The following is a 23,972-nucleotide window of genomic DNA, read 5'->3' on the forward strand; positions in this document are numbered from 1 at the left end:
GGAGGTGTTCAAGGAACATTTGGACATTGTGTTGAGGGACATGGTTTAGTGAGAACTATTGGTGATGGGTGGTTGGTTGGACTGGATGATCTTGTAGGGATTTTCTGTGATTCTGTGAAATAGAAACTTTCTTGAGAGTCAGAAAAAAACATTTCTCATTAATCATTCTCATTAAAATTAAAGATATGGAGGTACTGGAGCAGGTCCAGAGAAGGGCAACGAGGCTCGTGAAGGGCTTGGAGAATCAGCCCTATGAGGAGAGGCTAAGGAAGCTGGGGCTGTTTAGCCTGTGGAAGAGGAGGCTGAGGGGAGACCTTATTGCCGTCTTCCAGTACCTGAAAGGTTCTTACAGTGAGAGTGGGGCAGGTCTCTTCTCACTAGTGACAAGTGACAGGACGAGGGGAAATGGCCTCAAGTTGCGCCAGGGCAAGTTCAGGTTGGATATTAGGAAGAACTTCTTTACAGAAAGGGTGGTTAGGTACTAGAATAGGCTCCCCAGGGAGGTGGTTGAATCGCCATCCCTGGATGTGTTTAAGAGCCGTTTGGATGTGGTACTCAGGGATATGATTTAGCAGAGTGGTTTTGTTTTTTTTTTTTAGAGATGGGGTACTGGTTAGGCTGCGGTTGGACTTGATGATCTTCAAGGTCTTTTCCAACCTGGATAATTCTATGATTCTATGATTCTAATCATTCAGTCTTTTCAAAATTACACTGGTACAAGGCTGTATGGTAGTCATTTCTTTAGTAGTCCAAGACTATGGGAAGTGCTGAAATGAAATATGTTAATACAGGTGATTATTAAGACACTATTCTGTGAATTCAGCCTTTTTTTTTTTTTTTTTTTTTTTCCTGTCTTTTTCCTAAGAATTCATCAGTGGTGAGTTAGTTTGACTATTGTGGTTTACTACTAGGAAATTGCTTGTTCCCATCCATAAAAATCCAATTGACAGCTTCAGTCCAACTCAGGAATATTTAAGCTGTGATCGCTTAAGATTTAGGAGTTAGCAATTTAGTTATTTGGCCCACATCTTGAAATTCCTGCTGATGTGACTGAATTTGATGATTCATGATGTTTTATTTTCTTGCCCACCTAAGAGTGATTATGCAGCAGTTCGTCTATTAGGAAAGGTCACACCGGTTGTGGCAGGCACATCCATAACTTCTAAAATATGTTTATAGCTGGTGTCTGCTACAGTTACAGAGAGTGTGATACATATGTGAGCATCTGATTATGCATCTGACAGAAATAAAATGTGTGAAGATCTGTGCTAGAAACTGGGGACCTGTCAAAATCTTAGCCAGCTAATCGGATTTTTTGGTATGTTAGGCAAACATACATATAGAAAGAAATCTTTTTTGCTTCAGCTGAATTTTTCCACCAGGAATGTTACTGGCGTGAATGAGAACTGCTGCAAGGCTTTGTTTTACTCTGCAGTCTGGGTAGCTGGGACTCCAGAATGTACTAGTGTGAGATAAGTGTTTTTCATTGTATATCCATGCATGTAAATATTTCTTTGTTTTCCATCAGAATTTTTCAGTTTGAGTAATAAAACTTTAATTATCTGTTTTACATTTCTGGTCAGAAGATTTTTAGGAGCTTTATCATTTCTTTCTTTTTCCATGGTAATACTGAGAAACAAAGCTTAAAACACACGCTCTATTTTACTGTACTTCACATGCTAATATATGCTCACAGTTTATTGGTAAAAGATGGGGGAATAGTTGTCTGGAGCTTTGTCACCTGGGAGGTTTTCCAGGCTGAAAGCATTTGGTCTGTCAGATTGAGTTCTGCTAGCTCTTTTACAGACACCTTCAGAATGTAATTTGTGTTCCAAAACTGAGGAGATGATTAAAAATATGTTGTAATGGATTAACATAAAAGCAAAGAATCGAGGTCAGGGCTGGTGGGGAGAGGCATTATGCTCTTGAAAGGATTTATCTGCATTTTCAAATTCGTGTTTAGATGACGATATATATATATATATATATATATATACAATGTTTATTTATTTATTTATTTTTTAACATATCTTCCTAAACTTTTAAAATGACTTTTATTTGGAATTTCAATTATATATAAATATTGAAAGTGAGATTTCAGGTGTTGCCTCAGATTCTCTCTTCCCTTCTACTTGTAGGAACATGGAGCCTATCACAGTGTATCTTGCCAGCAATATATTTATTTTTCATAATTTGTTGATACCACATGAACCAAGTAAATCCCTTTCATAAAGAACAATCAATATTTAAAGAAGAAGAGAACTCTGAATGTAGTGTGTGGGCCCCTTGCCTCTGATGGCCGTTCTCCTCATGGAAGTAGCCGAGCTCCAAGGACTTGAGTTGGACTTGAGTTCTGAAAGGTTCAAGTCCTGTATCTATTTAACTTTCTCCTTGAAGTAATTCCAGATCGAAGAGGAGATTTGGAATTCATTCTCTGCCACACAGTGTAAGGCTCCCCTTTGTGCTGCTTGGCATTTTCTTCCCATTTAGCTGGTATTCATCAGTGCATGGGCCATTAGACAGAGAACTAGTTACAGCCTGTCCTCTCTGGATTTGTCTCAGGGCTGGACATGGCAACACTGATCTTTTCTTTTGGCCCAAGGACTTGCAATCTCAGGAGCTGCAGAAATGAGACAACGTAGGTTCATTGGGTTTCTCTTCACATGAAACTCCTTGCATGTTGGGTGAAGGCAATGGTGAGATAGCAGGGTCTACTTCAGGCATGAAAAAGCAAAAACCTACTGGCTGTGTTCCCAGAAGAGGTAGAAGGCAATAGTACTTCTCTCACATATGGAGAGAAGCTCGTAGGCTCTCTGGGATGAGGACAGGACCTCCTTGGCCTTCCAGAGGTGCAGGCAGTCCCCAGTTTTCCCCCAAAGTGATGGATGGCTGTACTGCTTGCTGCCCCATGCTGGAGCTGACTGCTGAGGTCTCATCCAGGGAAGCAGATGAAAGGTTGCTATTAACAACCATAACAACTTTATCAGATCAGTCTCAGTTTCAAAGTGATTCTGCCACTCTTGTCGTATATTCATGAAAGCTGGAGTCTTCTTCCTTTCCCCCAAGGAGTAAGTATTTCACACCAGTCTGTTTAACCAAGATGCAGACAATGTTGAAAGTCCCTATATTGTTTAAGCTTCACCTTTACCGGTGACCCCAGAAGGATAAATGCATTTCGGGAGAGAGCTGAATACCTTTGAATTCTTATGTAAATTTCTGCGCCTGAGAAGCTTGTTAGTTGGGCAGGATTTGTGGATCTTTTCTAATTGCTCCAGTTCCTACTAAGGCCAAAAGCCAAGCTGTTTTTCTCAAAGTTGAACCTCCAGAGGAAATGAATTCTGGTAAGCATTTTTGCCACCAGGGACTGCAGAGCATAGTCCTAATATGCTTGTTTTTTCAAGAGCTTTACAGAGGAGAGCCATTTCTCTCTTTTGCTTTGTGCACTAAGACTTTGTCTAGTATTACTTTTTTAAAAAAATATTTTATTCTTTTATTATTATTATGTCACAGTGTTAAAGTTGTGAGAGGTCATTTACTGCGATGACAGATAGAAGCATAAGAAATACAGTGTCTGGATGAGCACAAAGATTTCTTTAGGCAATGAAGTTCAGTTTGGGCTTTTCCTCGCATTGAGGGACTATTGCACAGGAATCTGAGAATGTTAATTCCATGTTGGAGAAGTTTCACGACACAGGTTATGCCAGAGCTGTAATCTGAGTTAAAACCTTAATTTGTGGACCAGCAAAACCTCAGAACTTCGTTTTCCCCACTGCGTATGCTACCTTACCTCACAGAACCTGAATGCTAGCAGTGTGCTAACTCTTTTATGCAAGCTTCAGTTTCTGTCCTTCTGTGAGATGAACAATAATGCGTGCAGAAATGCTGTCACTTAATTGGTGAGAATCTGAGAGGAACAGGTTTTAAAATGATCCCTGTTTGTTCTTGACTATATACTTGCTACTGTTCCACTCAACAGTAAAATCACTAGTCTTAGTTTAAGTCTTTGTCCCCACATTGTGTACTCAATAGCATTGACTCACCTCTCTGCTCTGTATATGCAGTACTTTTTTTGGTCTTTATTTTTAAATTATATAACTGAGATTTAGAGAATTGCACAGATCCATCCTATTTCAGTGTATTTGCAAAATTCCAATCATTTTGGTCCAGTCTAGGTGTAGTGGTAGGTCAGTATACTTTTGAGATTGCCACCCCAGGTCTGCTGCGTTTTCCACAATGTAAACATGTATTTCATAAAGCCTGAGGAGTACATATCTTGGTCAATTTAATAATGTTATTAATTATGAATGTTACTTATAATCTTCTGTTTCCCACCTGTGCCTCTCATCTCTGCATCATTACGTTCTTATTTCATGCTCACCACTCCATTAACAGGAAGTTCTGTAGGGGGTAAACACCAGAAAGGTTACAAGACGGGCGTTTATAGTGTGAACTTTCAAAAGCTTCACTGAAATCTCAGATCCTTTTTATACCTGTGTTTTGTTTTAAATTGTGAAAATATTTCAAAAATGAAGATACTCTTAAGTATTAGTGTTAGTATTTTTCAGGAAACAGGAGGTAGTTTGTGAATATTTGCTTCACTTTGTAAGCTCTTCTAGTTATCAGTCAGCTAAGGCTCTATCATGGAAGTTTCCTTCATTATAGCAACAAGATTGCAACACAAATTATTGTTATTATACAGTATTACATACCAACAACAGTAGAGGTTGGTGTACAAAAATGAGTGGTTGTAAGTACTTGAACCTTTACTGTCATGGATTTTAGAATATAACTGTTTTGTCTCAGTCCTCTTTTATTTGAAAGCAAGCACTTCATGGGTAAAATATTAATTTCATTTATTATTTCAACATTTTATGAATATTTTGTTTTCACTGGGGACTTCTATGCATTTTATCAGCCTAATAAATGAAGCAATTCACAAGCCAAATGCTTCTTGCTCTTGATGGCTTTAGGGGACCTTGTCATTCCCTGTAGCCTTCTCTCAGACCCAGTTGTGTGGCTCTGAAATCACTCAGTTGGTAATTAGGTATTTATCAGATTGTTTCTGAAAAGGGATGAGGCAGTTATCTGACACAATTATCTTTGAAAATTGAATCCCTCTTTTCTGGTCCTGCTGAGGACATTCAAAGGTACTGTGAATGTTTAAAGCTAAATGCCTTTGAAAAACCCTTGCTTTTTATATGTCAGGTATAACAGAGGAGTCCAAATGCAGTCAAAGGAATTTTTTTTTAACCTTTCGGGCACTGAATTTTCTTTTTATCAAACACTATTTCTTTTTCCCTAGGCTCTATTTGGAAGTTCATTTGACAAACAACCACTTTACTCCTTCAAATATCCCCTATTTAAAAAATACTGTTGATGTTCATATTTTACTATGAATAATTTTTTAAATGCAGGTTCTCGAATTTTCTTTGGTAGTTATTAACCTTTCAATTAACTGATTGATTGGAATATGTAAATGATTTAATCTTAGTTACAGTTTTACTTTTAAAGAAAGTATGTAACAACTGGTGTTTTGAAGCTATATTTATTACTGTTTTTCACCTGAGGTTTTTTTTTAACCTATGATCTCAGAAACTTTAAAGTGGTTCATGATCAAAAAGGGATGAGTATTTAGTTCTAGAAAAGTAGTTTCAAAACACAGTATGTCACTTTGGGAAGCATGCAACAGCTACAATACCCAGTCTTTCCAAACAGTCCTTTGAAAATCTTGGAAGTCAAGATGGGGATTGCTGGTTTAACAAGCCAGAGAGGGTAGAAAGAGGTAATGCATCTGTAGCATAAGATACGAGTTCTTGTTTTGTTTAGATCATTCCTTGATTGTATTTTCAAAAACCAACAACTTCTTAGTGTTTAAACAGCTCTTAAAATGTTTCTAATGGAAAACACAAGAATGAGTCAATTCAACAAGTTCAAACCTCTTGGAAGGAATGTATTATGGTTTAACCCAACTGGTATCTATGCATCACAAAGTTGTTTGCTCAAGCCCTACCTTCTCAGTGGGATGAAGGAGAAGTATCAGGAAAAAAAAAAAAAAACAAACACTAAAAAAAAAATTAAAAAGTAGAATTCATGGGTTAAGATAAAAACTATTTACTAAGACAGAAAAGGAAGGGAGAAAACAAAAAGAAGATAGTAGTGGTAATAATAATTTACCTACAGAACATGTGATGCACAAGTAATTGCTCATCACCTGCTGGCCAATGCCCAGTCAGTCTGGAAGCATTGACTGCCCGCCCAGCCTACTCCCTAACATTCTTAAAGGTTTTTTTTCGCATGAAGTGGTATGGAATATCCCTTTGTCCATTTCAGGTCAGCTGTCTTTGTTATGTCCCCTCCCAGCTCCTTGTGCCCCCCCAGTTCCCACACAGGTGGGACAGTATGCTCAGCAGAAAATAAAACATTGTTGTGTTATCAGCATCGTTTTTCTACTAAAGCGAAACCATACCAGACACAATGAAGGAAAAATGAACTCTGTTCCAGGTGAAACCAGGGCACTTACTTCAGTTTGAACAGAAGATACTTAATTTCCATATCTCTTCATTTTTGTACGAAGAGTTTATTCAAATGAAAGATAGAGACAATTGACATTGTAGAAGAATGCATTTTACCACCTGCCAGCCACAAGTAGTATTCCTAATGGGAAACTTCCTTTTTACTTTTGATTTCTGCTTTTTCCAGATTTGAGACACAAAAGAAATACTAATGATTTTATGTCATCTATATTGCTTTATTATTATTATTATTATTATTATTATTATTATTTCTATTGAGTAGCTGTAGACAAGCATCTAATGCTTGACAATCATAAAATTTGAGTTCAGAATCAAGTCAAAAAAATTCTGCTTTCTTTCATGCTTGTTGAGTTGCAGGCAGAAAAGTGAAATTTCACTAAAATAGAACAAAATACTTAAAAGATAGAATCCTTTTACACAGTCCAAGTTTCAAAATAATTGTATTTTAGACCCGTATGGATTGAGTTAGTTGAAACTCCTGGAGACTGCTGTTCTGCTTCTTTGTCAGGCATCATTAATTATAGAGAAACTAGTGATCTGCACCTAAGGGATGAAAGTGTCACTTTCTTCTAGGTTCTAGAAAGCAAGTAAATTTTAACAGATTAGAAACATATCTAATACTACATTGTCTCTGCTTCTCCAACAAGAAGGCACACAAGCAGTACCCTCAACTGTAAAATATTTATTTATATTTATATTCTGTCTTGCTTTCTTATATGGCTTCTTGTATGTGAGGATACATATGTCTTCTTTCTTTCAGCAGCTTTTTACTATATCAGCAGTTTCAATAAAGAAGGCTCATCAACAGAATGAAATCACCTTTAGGAGTTGAGGAAAGTTTTGTCCAATGAATTCACTGCTGAGTCTCACCAGTTATCTCCCCCATGAGTAGCTGAATATAAAATAGAGGACAAAACATAAAATACTGCAAGTCTGTGCAAGAGAGTAGTTTGCAAGTTAAAACTGATTGTTGCATTTCAGGGGAATAATCAGCCTGAATATATGAACTACCGAGATGACAGGACACTGCATTTTGTATTTTCTCTTTAACTGTATTTTCTGGTTACCTGTGGAATCAAGAGGTTATTCCAAACAAAACTCTCATCACAAACCAGCTGTCCATTTTTGACCATGCATTGAGGACTGTTTACAGGACAAATTATTTTTCCTAGTGTTTGTCCTGAAACACATGCCTAACATAGTAGCTCCATTCTGTCAGTCTCTGCTCCCAGGCTGCTTGATGTTGATATCTTTTCTAGACAGTCCACCCTGAGGACATTGTGATTAATTTTCTTTGACATTTTTCTTTTATTTTATGTTTTATTTTACTACAGCATTTCCTGAGACAGTATATTGACTGTTGATTTTGGTGCTGTGATTTCTGAGCAGTGCAGCAGTAGGCTGAAAGCCACCTCTGGGGACTGCCTGTTCCAGCCCTGTTTAGGTCAAGGTCAGCTAGAGAGGGTTTTCATGGTGTGCAACCAGTCAGGTTTTGTGTAATCTCAAAGAAGGAGACTCTGCATGTTTTTGGGCACCTTGTTCCACTGCCCAGTTACCCTCGTGGTAGAAGTATGTTTTCTTATTTTTAAATGGAATTTTCCATGTTTCAATCTGCATTTTTTTTCATTCCTTCCAGTCAGATCTTTATAAACATGGATCAGATCCCCCAGTGCATTCTCTCCCGGGGCTGAAAAGTCCCATCTCTCGCAGCCTCCTCCCAAGCAACAGATGCTTCAGTCTCTTGGTCATCTTTACTGGATTTGCTCCACCAAGTCTGTGTGAGTCTTGCAATTAGGAGCCAGTGCTGGACCCAGTTCTCCATACCTAGTGTAACCAGTGCAGAGCAGATGGGAACGATCACATCCCTTGACCTGCTGGTTACACTCTTTTGCAGAACAGCACAAGTTACTTTGGCCTTCTGTGCAGCTGTCCACCGGGACCTCCAAGTCTCCAGAGTAGCTTGATCCATCACCTTCTCAGAGATCAGAGGTGAATCTGACTGGCTCTGGGTCTTCCATCTTGAAGATATAAGGAACTTTTGCAGTCTTCCAGTTCTCAAGAATCTTCTTTTGATTGTCATGACCTTCCAAAGCTAATCATGAGTAGCCTTGCAGTGACACTGGTTAACTCCTTTGGCTCACACATTTTAATCCTATCATGTCCCAGGGATGTGTTCATGTTAAATGATCCCTAATCTGACCCTTTTCTACAGAGGGCAAGTATTCCTTAGTCCCTTCTAATCTCAGGGGCCGAGAATTTGTGAAGGCTAATCTTTCCAACAAAAATTTAAGCAAAAGAGGTTGTAGAGTACATGCTCATTTTCTTCATTCTTTGTCACCCCTTTTAGCAGCAGGCCTTATTTTCCTGATTCTTAAGTACTTGTGGAATCCATTCTTGTTGCTCTTTACAAACCTTACCAGAAAACCCTGCAGGTCTCTGTGGGTTTTCCTAATCCCATTCTTACACATTTGGACACTGTCTTTTTGTAAATCGCTGTTTTCTTTGGATGATATTTTTGTCTTTATTTTATTATCATTATTATTATTATTTACTTTACTTTCTCTTCACACTTGCTTTTTGACACGTTCCAGGTCGTGCATCATACGTTGCATTGCACATCTACTGAATGATGAATATATTGATTCCTTCTGTAGAAAGCATGTCCTATTGCTTGCTGTCTCACTTATGGACTCCTCTCTGAGGAAATGCTTTTGTTAAAGCTGTTGTTCAAAATTTATCTCAGTTTGTTTAGCCTGAGAAGTGAAGGAAACATTACAGATTAGCAGAGCTTCTGGTAGGGAGATTACTTATGAGACTGGTGGGAGGAAAAAGATTTTTTTTGTCATATGTTTGACTCTTCACACAGAGGTTTCATGTGCAGGCAGCTCAGTAGTATGTATTTATGATTTACACTACATCTTATGTCACATACTATAACGTTTGTCAGGCTGATACTGATGTTTGGGTTTCTGTTCCAGACTCTCAGTAGAATTCAGTGGACAAATTTGGACATTTCTTTTTCTTTTCCTTTTTTTTTTTTTTTTTCTCTCTCTCTCTCTCTCTCTCTTTTTTTTTTTTTTTTTTTTTTTTTTTTTTTTTTTTCATTCTTGCTCCTAAATCCCTAAATGGAAACAACCTATGGCATTAATTCTTTCTCATCTTGTTAGAACTCCAAATAAATTCATTTTTAACAAAGATGGGATATTTAAAATAGTAGTGTGAATTTCTTAATTTCAGTGATAGGTAACCTGAATGATGATAAAGCAGAGGAGGAGTAAGCTCAAAATGTAGTGTTAGCACAACTGATGAGATAGCTGGAGCCTGACTAATAGACATATGGAATTCTCAGGAAAAGGACTGAATGACCGAGAAGCTCAATTTAATATCAGCAGGCCTAACAACGAATGAAGAGTTTTAAAAATAACTTGCATTCAAAAGTAGTATATTTTGCTTCAGAAAGAGTTTCTTTTTTTTATATCTTCAGTAGATTTTTGTCAGTTGACTCCAGAATGGACTTTGGGTACATAGCATATAAGACTTCAGATTCATCTTGTATTTCATAGTATCATAGTATCATAGTATCGTGCAAGTTGAAAGGGACCTTAGAGATCATCGAGTCCAACTCCTGGGTTTCGAGCCCTCTGTGTAGCGAAGCGGCACTTCTACCCCCTGCGCCACAGGGGGGATTCGAACCCGGGCCCTCCGGTGCCGCAAGCAGCACTTTATACCACTGTGCCACCGGGGGCACACAGATTTAAACTATCTTCTTCAGCATAATATTTACCAAAGATTGTAAATCTCATAAAAATAATATAAAATTATTTTTTATAAGTTAAAATGTTACTTGCTTGACTTCTGTGTCCTTTTCTTCAACTCAGAATCCTGTGAAAATCTAGTCTTAATGAGTTGCTTACTATTTCTGAGAAAAAAAACATAGTCAAATTGCTGTTTAAGTGGCTTTGAGGGAAAATGATTAAAAAATAAAGGAGAGAGGAGGAGAGAGAAAACCAGCATTGTTTTTTTGGGTTTTTGTTGTTGTTGTTGTTGTTGTGACTTGATGTCTTTACTTCTGCTGCTGCATGCTGTGCTGACTGTAGTGATAAATAGCAGTATGCTTGGAATTGGTAGAAAATAATTGATTAGACTCTTTCTCTTAATTTACAATAGTGCTTCTTTCTCCTCTGGGTTTGTGCAGTTTAATTTGCCATTGATTCTTTAATGATTATAATGTCATAGAAGAAACAGTGTTTATCTTCATTGTGTAGCATGGACAACACATTGCACTTTAACCTTCTTTTGCACATTCTGGAGCAGATCTGCAGTCATTTAGTATGGTGTTATGTAAGGCCTCAGGCCAGCTGAAGTTTATATGGCTAGTGCATCCTTCTGTCAGTGGCAACACCTAATTAGTGCCAGTCCTTGTTCTACAATATTAGTTTTGTAGTTCAGACACTGAAAGACTAATTGAAGAGTAGAACAAGAATATTTAACTCAATTATTATAGTCAAAATTTATTATGACAAAACATAATATAAATAGAATTTAAAAATACTAGGGTTACTCTGGAATTAATACCTCTTCTGTTATTAATGACCCATGATATCCAAGGCAGATGTAGGTGGTATGGTAGTAGAGGTTGAACATAATGTCGGGGGCATCCTTGGATGAGGCAGGGATGAGGAGATAGTGTAGTCCTGGATCGTACATGGAAGAAACAAAGCAATAAGTAGGATTGCAACTCCAGACTTCAGGAGAGCTAACTCTTAAGCAGCCTACTTGGAGACATTTCATGGGTTGGATCATTGGAAGGTAAGGGGCCTCAAGAAGGCTGATTGACATTCAACCACCACTTATTCCAAGTTCAAGATCTGTGCATCCCTAAGTGCAAGAAATCAGGAAAAGGTGCCAGGAGACATTCATGGATGAGCAAGGAGCTCTTGGAAAAACTGAAATGGAAGAAGAAAGTCTGTGGAAAATGGAAAAGGTATCTGGCCACTAAAGAGGAATATAGGAACACTGTTGGGGCACGCAAGGCTCCAACAAAGAAGGCTAACTTGTCCTGGTGCTGGGCACCAATGAAAAGAGCCTGGCTATTCCTTCTTTCTACTTTCATAGCTCTGTTATGATTTTGTCAGCTGGCATTTAGGAATCATAATACAAATTTCTCATCTCAGTGCATGTGTTCTCAGCTGCAAGGGGAACAAATACAAGGAGAGAGAAATAAGTGGAGGTGTGGTGTATCAAGGTCCAGAATAGTTATTTTTTGGTGGAATTCATCCACCAGCCTACCTCTGAGTTCCAATTATGTTCAGCGGTCTTTAATTTTTAGTTGAGATAAAGCAGTTATGTTTGTCTAGTAACTTGACAAATACATGAAATGTCATCTCTTGTCACCAGGAACTTGATGCGGAGCCCGAGATATTATACAGTGCATAAATCATTAAGGTCACTCATTTTATTTTGATTTGAGATCAAGGACCCTATCAAAGCAAAAAAGTAAAGCAGTAAAACTATTGCATTTATTTTAAGATTGTACATATTCAAATGTTGTCTAAAAATCTTTATATGTTTTTAGAAGCTTACGATTATTTAAAAAACACCATGTTATTCAGAAACCTGTAAAGAAAAAGCATTGTGTACAGACAGGTATACTATAAATGGCATTTGGGCAGTTCTGGCCAAGAAGTACTGAGCACTAACATAGCTGATGAGCAAGAGAAAAAATATGGCGAGCACAAATTTTTTCTGAACTCTGGTGGAATAGTGAATACTTCTCAGCCTACGGTTATGGTCAGAAAAATAAGTCTAAAAGTCACATTTAATCAAAATATTCTTTTCTGTAAAAGTCAGTTTTTTTACCAGTCACTTGAAAAGTTTCTTCCCTTAATAATGCATACTTAATAGAAAGATACATTAACAGCTGGAGTTATTAATGGATAAAATTATCCATAGTTCTTGTTGAGCAAAAACACCACATCATAACAGGAGGATTGTTGTAGTTTTAACTTGGGTTTTATAGAAAGCCAAATGCTGGTGAAGTGCATTTTTAAAACACAAGCAACTATCTTGTTAAATTTCTTGATACCTTGAGTTCAATAGTAACCAAATAACATGTGGCACTTTAAAATATATATTGAAACTCCTTATGCTACCTTTAAAACAACTTTTTAGGGTTTGGCTGTTTCTGTTAGGATATTTAATACGTTTTTGATTGTAGTTTATAGCTTTCTAGTTGTTAGGAAAAAAATGACATTTTCTACTTTTATGTCTGTCTGTATTGAAAACAGTATACTTGACACAGTTATGCTAGGTAAAAATATTTGGAAGTAACTTAAATTTATAATTATTTCATCTGTTCTTATTTCCATTGCTCACTGCAGGTAACATTTACGTTAGTGCTGCTGAGCTGGTGTAATGCAAGGAAGGACGCATCATGAAATGGAAACATTATCCTTTTTTGGTCATAGTAGCTGCATGCAGCCTTTCCAGATGTCATCACTTACTGGGTCAGCTTATTCCAGGTAGGTACCTTTTATTTAAACATAAAGTTCATATTTTTAAGAATCATTTTTAGGATGTCAGTGTGAATATGTGCATGTATATGCATAAAACTCTCTCCATATGTTAATGTGTGCATGGGGAGGTGAGTTTAGTAACTTCTGAGCATATCTGCATATCAAAATGCAGAATTTAATAAGTGCTGTTTTGTCTGTCCTGCAATTAATTGTTTGTCTTGATAATAAAGGACAATATATATATATATATATATATAAATGGTTGGCCTGAAAATCAAAGTAAGAAGAGATTAAGGTGGCTATTAAAACATTCCTTTGATTAGTACTGTTGGAGGGGGGAAGAATACAAAGTGCAGAAACTGACTTGAAGATCAAAGAGAATAGGAAATCTATAGAGAACCTTCCTGAAGAAGGAAAACAGCAGGCCATTGCAAATGGGAAGTAGCTGAAATGCTGCATCTTCAGTGAAATTCTACACGTTGGTAATCATGCCAGCGTCTGTATGTGGAAAGTCTTACTAGCACAGAGAGAAGTAATAAGTATGTTTAAAAAACAGCAAAATGCTGTCCAGCTTGAAAGGGAAGGTGGTAAAATAGGTAACTTGTGTCATTCAGCTGTAGCATGCAGTGGTTTTGTTGTTGAAGCAAAGTACAGGAAACAAAATCTGTGTGGTTTTCTTTTTTTCTTTCTTTAGAATAAATCAGTAAAAACATCTTCTGAGTCATTCTGAATTATTTTCAGTATTTGTAATGAAAAAGCAAACTTTGATTGTTACTGCTAATAATGTACACTCTTTCAGTAAATGTAGGAAGAACCAGTAGACATACAACAAAAATATGAAAGTAACGTACTGATTTTTTGGTCTGGTATTTTTCTTTCCCATTTTGCATTTGAATAGTAATGTAGAGACTGTACTGCCTGAATTTATAACTTGAATACACTGTGCATGCAGATTTTTTTTTTGCCTATACTGTTCTTCACATATACAAAAACAACTAGTTTAAACTCAATAAAAAGAAAGGAAAAGATTTTCCCTTCTAAGGTTTCTTGACCTATAACGAGTGGTGGCTCATGGAATGTAAATTAAGAAAGTGAGTTGATGCTGTTTTTTGTTGAGTGTGTGTGTTTTTTTTTTTCCTATCTAATTTTGTTGGATTCAAGTGCATTATGTAGGGGATGCAAAAAGACTCCAGGATAAAGTAAGATACAAGTTAAAATTATCATTTTAAAAGTTTGACCTCAGACTTCAGAAATCATTTCAAAGCAATTTACCTGTCAGAAAGACATCTACCACTCTTTTTAAAAGGAGCGCCTGCAGATCCAAATGTATTTGCATGATAGCTACCTCAAGCCACTTGCATTGGTTTCAATTTAGTCCAAGTTTTGTAGGCGCTACTAAAAAGGCTGTTGGCATTGTATTACTTTTTCCATCAAATTAGTTTCAGAATAAAATCTCAGACAGCGTTTTGATTTTGTCCCCGCTTTGTAATTTTCATCAAAGATCCAATGCTTGAACCGGGAGATTGCTTTTCCTGAGCCAGACGTCAGTGCGCTCAGCCTAGCTGGCAGGGTGCCAGGAGTGTGACTATCACAAATGATCAAATATAGGATGGAGTTGTTTTTTTGTGTTGTGTTTTTTTTTTCCTTGAAGCAGTTCAACCCATTCATTGTTGCTCTTTTCATGACTTTTTCTTACTTGAAAGCTTGTCTCTCCTTGTTTTTTAATTGCAAAGAAAGAGGCCTGTGCAAAATCTGAAACATTTCCGTTCATTTAATTGTGGGGGAGAAATAATGCTTCTTTGGAATTCTGCTGTATTCTTAAACACATACAGATAGATACATCAGTATAGGAGGAGATAACAGCTTTTTCTGTGGACTGCTTAGAGTAGTAAACAGATAAAACTTGTCAGATCATAGCACTGCTAATTGCTTTATTGTGTTTTTTATTTTGCATTGTTTTGTTTCAGTGAGAAAAAAATCCTTTCAGAAATCATTCAATTAATTATTTTTAGCTAAGTTTTTCCCTTGCCAAAAAAAAACTTTAAAAATGGAGTTTTGTTGTTTCAAGCTCTCAACTTCTCAGCATCAAGAATTGTTCTGGCTTACTGATGACAAACTCTCAGAACCAGAATTCTTGACTTCAGTAAAATATGATGAATTTTAATGGTGGTCCTATAACTTTGAAACATTTATTGCCTTTTTTCCTGAATCTTTTCATATATTCTTGTTGAGTCTCACTCTTTTGCATATGGGGTCCACAGGGAAGTACCATCTCCCCCCTTTATTAAAATCATGGCTCAGCCTTTCATCTCATGTCATTACATCTTACCTCTAATTCACATTTAAAATACACTCGCTGTTCCACTATGGCTGTCTCCTGAGGCATAAAGTACCTCTGCCTTGGCACATCTTTATTTAATCAGGAGTTGAGCATTATATGGAAGGATGTGATTTTCTTTCCAGTTGCTCTGCATATTTAAAAGCTGAATAACTTGATCGTTGATTTTAAAGTGCTCTGATCTAAGAAAACATGGCATTAAGTAATGCTTCATTATGTTTGGATGCCTACATTTTTCTCCATGTTTTCAGTTATGTCATTGAAGTGTTTTAAAGTTTCCATTTACTACATTGTCAAAAATACTCAAGAACAAATAGAAGAACTTCAAATCCCACAGGTAGAAAATGTCTTGAATAATTTAAATTGGATATTGGACTATGTTTTTTTTGTTGTTGTTGTTTATTTGTTTGTGTTTTTTTCCTTTTTTGTTTGTTTGTTTTTGTTTTGTTTTCAGTTTAAATTAATAGAGGTGGGCACAACCTTTTCAGATTTGTCATTTGGTAGCAAAAGCAGTAGAAGTATTTCTCATGGACCTGTCTGGGCTTGTGATCAGGTCCTTAGAAGGCAATAGTACTGTGTAAGTGAAAGTATCCTCCATCTGAAGTGGAACTGGTGCCACATCTGTGGGAAATGATCAATGTTTGAGTTTTATAGAGATACCTGGAAAAAGAAAACCTTGTAAAACCTTATAACGACAGTTTTTTAAATGCTTATGATGGATTTAACAATATACTTGTTCTAAGAGAATTCTTGGAGAGAGCAGGATGAGAAGAAAAGTTATTTTGAGTTCAGGTGGTTTTTTTTGTTGTTGTTGTTGTTGTTTGTTTGTTTTGTTTGTTATGTTTTTCGAGATTTTGGTTGAGGTTACAGACCTCCATCATTTACAAATCATATCTCCTAGTGCTTGAGTAAACGTTAACGTTATACCGTTATCCCTAATTTTCAAGTAAAATGGATTGATTGTTTTTCTGACATCTATTTTGATTTTTAAATGTTAAATGTTTTGTTTTTTTTCCTCCACAAAATAGATTTCCCTTAGGAGATAGAGTTAAATAATAAAGCATAATATGTAAAATATATGCAATGGAATGTAGATTAGAGAATAATGTTTCACCAGTGTAAGTTTTAAACCCTACAACCTTACCTGATAATGATAGGAGCTTGCTGAAATCATAAAGAGAACCAGCCCAGGACTTTGCTTCCTGTGGAGCAGACAAGAATATATTGCAAACCTCATTTTCTGTAACACTTCTTAGCTTACAAATAAAACTTTTATTTTCACAGCTTGTCTCTTTTGACATGAGACAGTTATTAATCATAATTAAGCTTTCATAAATGGAATTTTTATTTTTTCACTACCTCTAATGTTTAAGTAGAGTATGTATCTTTTAATGTCCTTTAAAGCCATGCTAGGGAGTAAGTTGTCGTTTTTGGAATCTAAAAATTCATAGTTGAGAGCTTTTGTCAAGTTGATCATAATTTACTAACATAAGTAGCTATTTAGTTCAGCCTCTTGAAGGATATCATTTGGCATGTTTTCTTTTTAATATCAATTAACTTTTCATTCCTTTAGAATCTGTGTTCTGGATAGGTAATACAGCTTACCGATTTGGAGGTGTCCTTTGTTACCTGCTTTTTTCAAACTGCTGAAATTATCTGATTATGGTACTCTGCGTTTATAAGTGTTTGATATATTTTAACAAGAAATTCTATGTTATTGTGGTTTCCATATAACCTGCGAAGTCATCATGAAAAGATGGCTCCTAGGACAGAAAGATCCCCATTTGCTGCTTCATAAAGATTCATTCTCCTATGGTTTTAAAGTGCCTGAATGAAATTTCAATTAGATATCCAAAATAAATCTTTCAATGATCTGAGTAAGGTATTGAATGGTTCAGTTGAAGAATGTACCTACTTTTATGGTTTTGCAGGTTTTTCTGAGAGCAATATTAAAAATATGAAATGTTCAGCCCCACTTAATCTACAATTTAACTACTGCCTGTCTTTTGACACTGCCTCAGAGGCAAAGGAAAATGGATTCAAATTCTGTACAAGCCCCTGTTTGTGAAACTGTAAAGGACTCACTGAGCTAAGGAAATTAAGAATGACCAGTACTCCCTTGATACTTTTTAAAGAGTAGAGGATATAGATTTGCATTCTTTCATCTGGAAAGTACTTGAGAATAGATTTCACCCATTCTGAGTGAGTTATGTAGCAGCTGAGCTGGTAGTTAAAAAGATGGCATTTCTTTTGATTTTATTACTCTTATCAGTTTAAAGTAGTGATGTTCATAATTATTTTGTGGTGGGCCAGTAAGCATTACCTGGACAGGAAAGTCTAGTTTGTAGGTCAGTGGGGAAATAAGAGAAAAGATAGATATCCCAAAACCTCATGACTTGTGTAAATCTGTGCCTTCTCAGGAAGAGGTCTTTTAGTCCCAGAGGAATATTAATTCTAAAGTCAGAAAGACATGATTTCACACAATCAGAATTTTACATATGAGTCTCCAATTCATCTTATTCTTTAGTCAAATATGAGACAAAATGAAGATAACTTCTAGCTACTTCTGATTAAAGACATATTTGTAAGATTGAAAGTGTGTAAGTAGGCTCATTCATAGAAAAACAGAGGTTTCAACACATTTCTGGGGTCATCTGGTCTGATTTTTTTGCTCAGAACAGTATTATCAACTGAGTTAAATCAGATTGTGAAAGGTCTTGTCTAGCTGAGTTCTGAGTGTCTTCTAGGATGGAAATTTCATAACCTCTTTGGGGCACTTTGGTGTATTTTTCCTCCCTCCTTAGATTGAGTTGGAACTTCTAGTATTGCAGTTTGTGACTTTTGCTTCTTGTCCTTCACTGTACAAGCCTGGCTGGCTCACACATCCACAAGACTTTCTGTAGCTGAAGTTTGTAATTAGACTCCTGCCTCAGAGATCTGTATGCTAAACCAACCCAACTTCCTTAACCTCTCCCTGTTTTTCCATATGCCTCAGCTGCCGACCATCTTAGGGGCTCATGGGTATTCTTCCCCATTTTTCTATTTCTCTCTTGGAGCAAACAGTTCAAGAATGGATTCATTCTTCCGTGTGCAGACTCACTAATGACAGCTGGATTAAGCAAGTCACCACTTGACCTGCTGCTTTTGCTCTCACGAAAGCATCCCAGATTGTTGGTAGCCTCCTCTTGGCAAAGGCATGCTGCTAGCTCAAATTCACCTTATTCACTGGGACTTACTGCCATATACCTTCTATCACCAAAAGGATCTATTGACAAACTAGTGACAAGAAATATTTTGGTGCACATTTTCTCATTTTATTTTCGGACTTTAATGTATATCAGTATTGACTATAAATTACATCTTTGTGATTATGTTTTGTTGCAACTTTGATAAATGCATCTGTAAGTGATGCATAGCAAAGGATGATAATGTATTGTGATTTTTTTTATATGTGCCTCCAAGTTTGTAAACAGTGATCAAATTCAGAGAAAGTAGTCAGGTTAGGCCTCATAGAAGCTAAGGATGCTAAGGATCTTGTGGAAAGATGTGTTTCTATCATTTGCATCCAATTAACTTGAAGCAGACAGAACTCAGATTTAAAAAAAAAAAAACCTAAAGATAGAATATATACCATTTGTTTAGCCCCTACATAGATGAATTTTACAGCAAAAATATTTTATGAGGTAGACAAATAACAATTTTTTTCTCTTTTTTAGTTCTTTTTTTTTTTTTTTTTTTTTTTTTTTTTTTTTACTGTAACCTTTTGTGTATCCCTATGCATATGTATAAACATTTGTAAATATAGACAAGAATGTGCATTTATCAATTGATAACTGACTGAGAAGACATTCTGTCTCATGTAGTGTCCTTTGAAGTGCAGGTTAATACGTCATCTTTGCAAAATATTTGAATTCCATGACTTGAATTCTCAGATTATTTCACATTCTGATGCTTTGTGGTGTCACTTTGTTTTTTCCTATTTTTTTATTTTTTATTTTTTTGTGTTTGGGGAGGGGGAAGAGAGGGTGGGAATGTAGACAAAGGTCTGGAATTTTTACCAGTAGAAACATCACACCTTGAAAAAGGACAAATGCTGAAGCAGGGAAAGAAATCTGGCACATGCCTTGCCTTCCAGAGATTGTCACTGTGTACACTGGGGTCTTAATAAATAAAAAGATTGCCAGATGTACTTCAATTAATGGCTCCTTTAGTAGCATTTAAAAAGAAATAAATAAAGCAATATGCTTTATTTAATTGTCTGAATATATGGAGATAAATAAAGAGGCAGAGTAAGCTACAAGACTCTTAAGGAAGAAATCCGTATTCTTAATCTAGCTGTACATCATGCAACTATTCTGCTTTGATGATGTGACCTCTGTGATGAACCTGGCTAGTAGAGCACATGTGCTGCACCATCTTCCTAATTAAGTCATCAAAATGCACTGGAGCAAACTGAGTGACTTGCATAGACCAGTATAAGTAATTTTAGTTCCTCTATTGCTTGGTTAATAGAAAGTGGCACTGTTCTAGATTATGACTGATAGAGGTTACATGCTACAGCTGCTCTTATTGTGCCTGCAGGTAGACCAATTTATAAGCAGTTTCTGTACTTATGTAACAAGAGGGCACTGTTATTTGTTTCCCCGTCTTACTTTTTGAGGATGTAACCACAGAGACATTTTCTTTCTTTTTCCTTTTTTTCTTTTTTTCTCCTGGAAGCCATTATCTACAATTATTTTCAAAGCACAGACATATTCTACTTGTTTTGAATGCAGTAAAGGAATGTTTTCCAAAACTGATCTCAAAAGGAAAGGATGTCTGCTGAAACAAATATAAAGAAGAAAAAATGTCAGCAGTGACAATTGGACTCTTAAGAAAAAAGGAAATACTTTTGATAGGGATTTCATTGGCCTTAGCTTAAGCCTTTGTAAACATGTGGTATGGATTCTGAAACTTTTATTGGTATTCTTCACAAATAGTCTTACTTGAGGCTTTAGAGAAGAAATATGTTAGAGAGAAAAATACAAAAATTATCAGACTGGCATAGTCAGGCCGTGAAAATCTCTCACAGCCATTATATATACCATAAAAACATAGTCTGCATGGTTCCATGGCACTCCAAAGCACATAGCAAGGCTACTGTCTGTGTGTCATAATCTAAGAAGGAATTCTCTTGAATTGTGGAATTTCATGAATGTTAATGAGGAATGTATGTATTCATAGATGGTAGAATTTTGACCTGAAATTGTTCTACATTAATTAAAACAAAAATAAGTGATTTTTAAAAATTATTATTATTATTATTATTATTATTTACGTAATTGTCCTGAGAACAGTCTTCAGTTGCAAAAGTGCAGAGAAAAATGATATAGTATCTATTGAATCTAATCTTTGTTTAGGTGATCAATCTGTTAGACCTTCTAAGCAACTTAATGACTTTAACATCAATTATAAAACTAATTTCAGTCATATCAGCGGAAGAATGTAAGAATTTACAAGGATGTTTTCACACTTATGGCTACTCAAGGGATTTCTGCAGGCTTATCTATACTTGCTAATTTATTTTTAGTGCTGTGTAATATGGTGCCTAGGGGTGCTTTATTAAATATTTTAATAAGTGTCAAATATATCTGTACAATTTCTGCCTTGATAAAAAGTAGTTTACATAAACCTGCATCTATATATAGGAAAAAAAAAAATCCTTTTTTCAGGGACTGTCACCTTATTTTTGCACAAGATTCACAGGAAATTCCTACCTTCTGTCTAATCTTAATTTTAAATCATAGTGGAACTGTTGAAATCAAATAAGCCATATTTCAAGCTTTTACTCATCCTTAGCTATTGAATTAGTTTGACACTAACATCTATGGTATTTGTACTGTATACATTGTCATGTTAACAGTGCAGCAGTGAGTAAATGACTAGTTATTCCATTATTTTTCAAGTTTATATTTTTGTTATTAACAGCTTAAGTATTTTTCCTACATGTTGGTAGTCAAAATAGCATGTCAAATATGGTGTGTACATTACTTCCAAATCAGTCAACCAAATTTACTCTGTTAAATAAAAACAAAAAACCACCTGTCCTTTACAAATGATTTCTGCTTACGGCATTCTTACAGGCTACCATGAAGATAAAAGACCCCTTAACAGAGCTGTGAAGCACATCTGGTTAGCCATTTACTATTAAGCTTCTACGTTTAGATATTTCTTTAATTATATTTTTGTAGGCTTTTTTCTTCTTCTTCTTCTTTTTTTTTTTTTTTTTTCTTTTTTCTCCCCAACATCTCCCTATGGATAAAATTTAATGATATTATTTATAGCTTGCTTTATAAATTAGATCATAAATGACTGAAGTTTATGCCTACTTCATTTTGACATGAAGCTGATGTGACCTTCAAGGTCATGCTTTTAATATATGAAAATAAAAAGGAAGCTAGGAAACTAATGGTACCTGACAAAGGGATGCACTGCTGTTTATGTTTCTTTCCTTCCCCCTCTCTCTCTTTTATTTGCATTTATATCCTCCAGGGTTTCTTTTACTTACTGCACTCCCTATTAAGTATGATTAAACGGTTCCCAGTTCTCTGTACATCATCTGAATCTTCAGAGTTAAATCTGTAAGTGTAAACTTTAAGATTTTCATAGAATCACAGAGTCATAGAATAGCCTAGGCTGTATGGAACCTTAAAGCCATTCCCCCTTATCCTATCACTATCAGACCGTGTAAAATGTCAGTCCCTCTCTTGTTTATAAGCTTTCTTCAAGGTCACAATGAGGTCTCCCTAGAGCCTTCTCTTATCCAAGCTAAACAACCCAAACTCCCTAAAGCTTTCTTCATAGGAGAGGTGCTCTAGCCCTGTGACCATCTTCATTGCCCTCCTCTGGATCTGTTCCAAGAGCTCCACATCTTTACTGTTCTGGAGGTGCCAGGCCTGGACGCAGTACTCTGGATGGGGTCTCACAACAGCTGAGTAGAGAGGGTCAATCCCCTCCCTTTCCATGCTGGCCACCCCTTTTTTAATGCAGCCCAGGATACCGTTGGCCTTCTGGGCTACAAGAGCACACTGATGGCTAATGTCCAGCTTTTCATCAACCAGGAATTCCGACTCCTTCTCTGCAGGGCTGCTCTCAATGTGTTCTTCTCTCAGTCATGTACAGTAAAAAATATTTTATTACATTCTCTCCTCTAAAAATTTGGCACCACACTAACACAGGACTGATCACTTGCATGTTTTGGAATTACTCAGTGTTTAAACATGTCTTCCTTCCCTTAATCATATTTGTTGTTAAGTGTAGATTTTCATTTTTGAAATCTGATTCAGATTTAAGCTTCTTTGCTGATTTGGCATGTAGCACACAAACATGATTTTGAAAAATGTGATGTTCCAGTGATGCTGTTTCCACGATCTCCTCTTGTTACATCTCTAAGTGCAGATTTATTTACAGTTGATAGTTGATAAGCTGGCTTTCATCCAGCTATCAAATCAGGACTAAGCATTGTGCTAATTCAGAATTAAACTGAATGAAGAGGCCAAAGCCTATGGATGTTCATGACTGTATCTTCTGCTGAGGAACTGCTGGGACATTTGGAATTGGAGCGTATAGGATCTAAATAATATCTAAATCATTGCTTGGTTGCATGTGTTCAGTTGCCTCTTTAATTTATTGTCTGATAACTTGTACACAGATTCATTATTTTCTAGCTCCTGATTGTTTCTTTCCTGTTTTTTTATTACTTGCTTTTATTACTAGACATTACAAACTATTACCATCTGTTTATTATCACACATGCTTACAGTTGGCTTTTCTGTAAGTTTTAGGTTAGCTTCAACCAACATTGCACAAAGAAGTTAGCATCTGTTCTAAAATGTCAGCAGTTTGGCAACATGCCCATTCATTTTGGTTTCTCTTTCTTCTTTTAAGTTGGAGCTGTTGCAGAGGAGAAAGATTCTTTGTATTATTGTTGTTTTAGCATCTGCTTTTAACGAAGTAGTTTTGATATGTCTTAAATACGCAGATCAAAACTGATGCTTGAATCCCTTAGGACTTTGTCCAAATTTTTCAAAAAATACAGATTATTCTAAGTTAAAACCAAAAATGCAGAAAAAATAGGAATGATGATTACTGTCTACCTTCCTTCCTAGCTTATTTTCTATTTCTTTAAAATCATTTTTTGATACGATAAAAATCATGATATGAAAATCATATCATTTTCAAAATTTCTGTGTCCTTGAAAGGGTTTGCTGTATAGAGTGGTCAAAATGTTAACTTCAGGTTCATTCCTTTCCAGCATTCACACAGCTTACCCAAATTGAGCTCTCTGCTCTCTTGGCTAAATTACCTATAGGACCTGAGCTAGCTTATTTAAAGCTAGCCTGGAAACTTGAAATTACACTGCAATCTGCTGTTCTTTCACTGTCTGCTATCTTTATTTCATACTGCACCTTTTTGTGCAAGATTTCATGATGGTGGGTTTTTTTGTGTGTTTCTCCCCCCACCCCCACAAGAACCATTATAAAAAAAGTTGTGCATGCTTTAGCAGGAAATTCTGAATCATCAAGTATTTCAAAGGAATTAAGTACA

At 36.1% G+C, this 23,972-nt stretch overlaps 1 protein-coding gene across 2 annotated transcripts in view; it reads left to right on the forward strand.

Moving 5' to 3' along the window:
- ROBO1 (roundabout guidance receptor 1) overlaps positions 1–23,972 on the forward strand; it is a 684,763-nt gene that overhangs the window by 69,307 nt on the left and 591,484 nt on the right. For both annotated transcript variants that reach the window (XM_072346085.1, XM_072346162.1), the window contains exon 2: positions 12,914–13,054. In XM_072346085.1, the coding sequence (XP_072202186.1) occupies positions 12,967–13,054 (88 nt within the window). In that variant the 5' untranslated portion in view covers positions 12,914–12,966. The remainder of the gene's footprint in view (positions 1–12,913; positions 13,055–23,972) is intronic.

Source organism: Excalfactoria chinensis, chromosome 1, assembly GCF_039878825.1.
Source record: "Excalfactoria chinensis isolate bCotChi1 chromosome 1, bCotChi1.hap2, whole genome shotgun sequence".
NCBI classification, from domain to species: Eukaryota; Metazoa; Chordata; class Aves; order Galliformes; family Phasianidae; genus Excalfactoria; species Excalfactoria chinensis.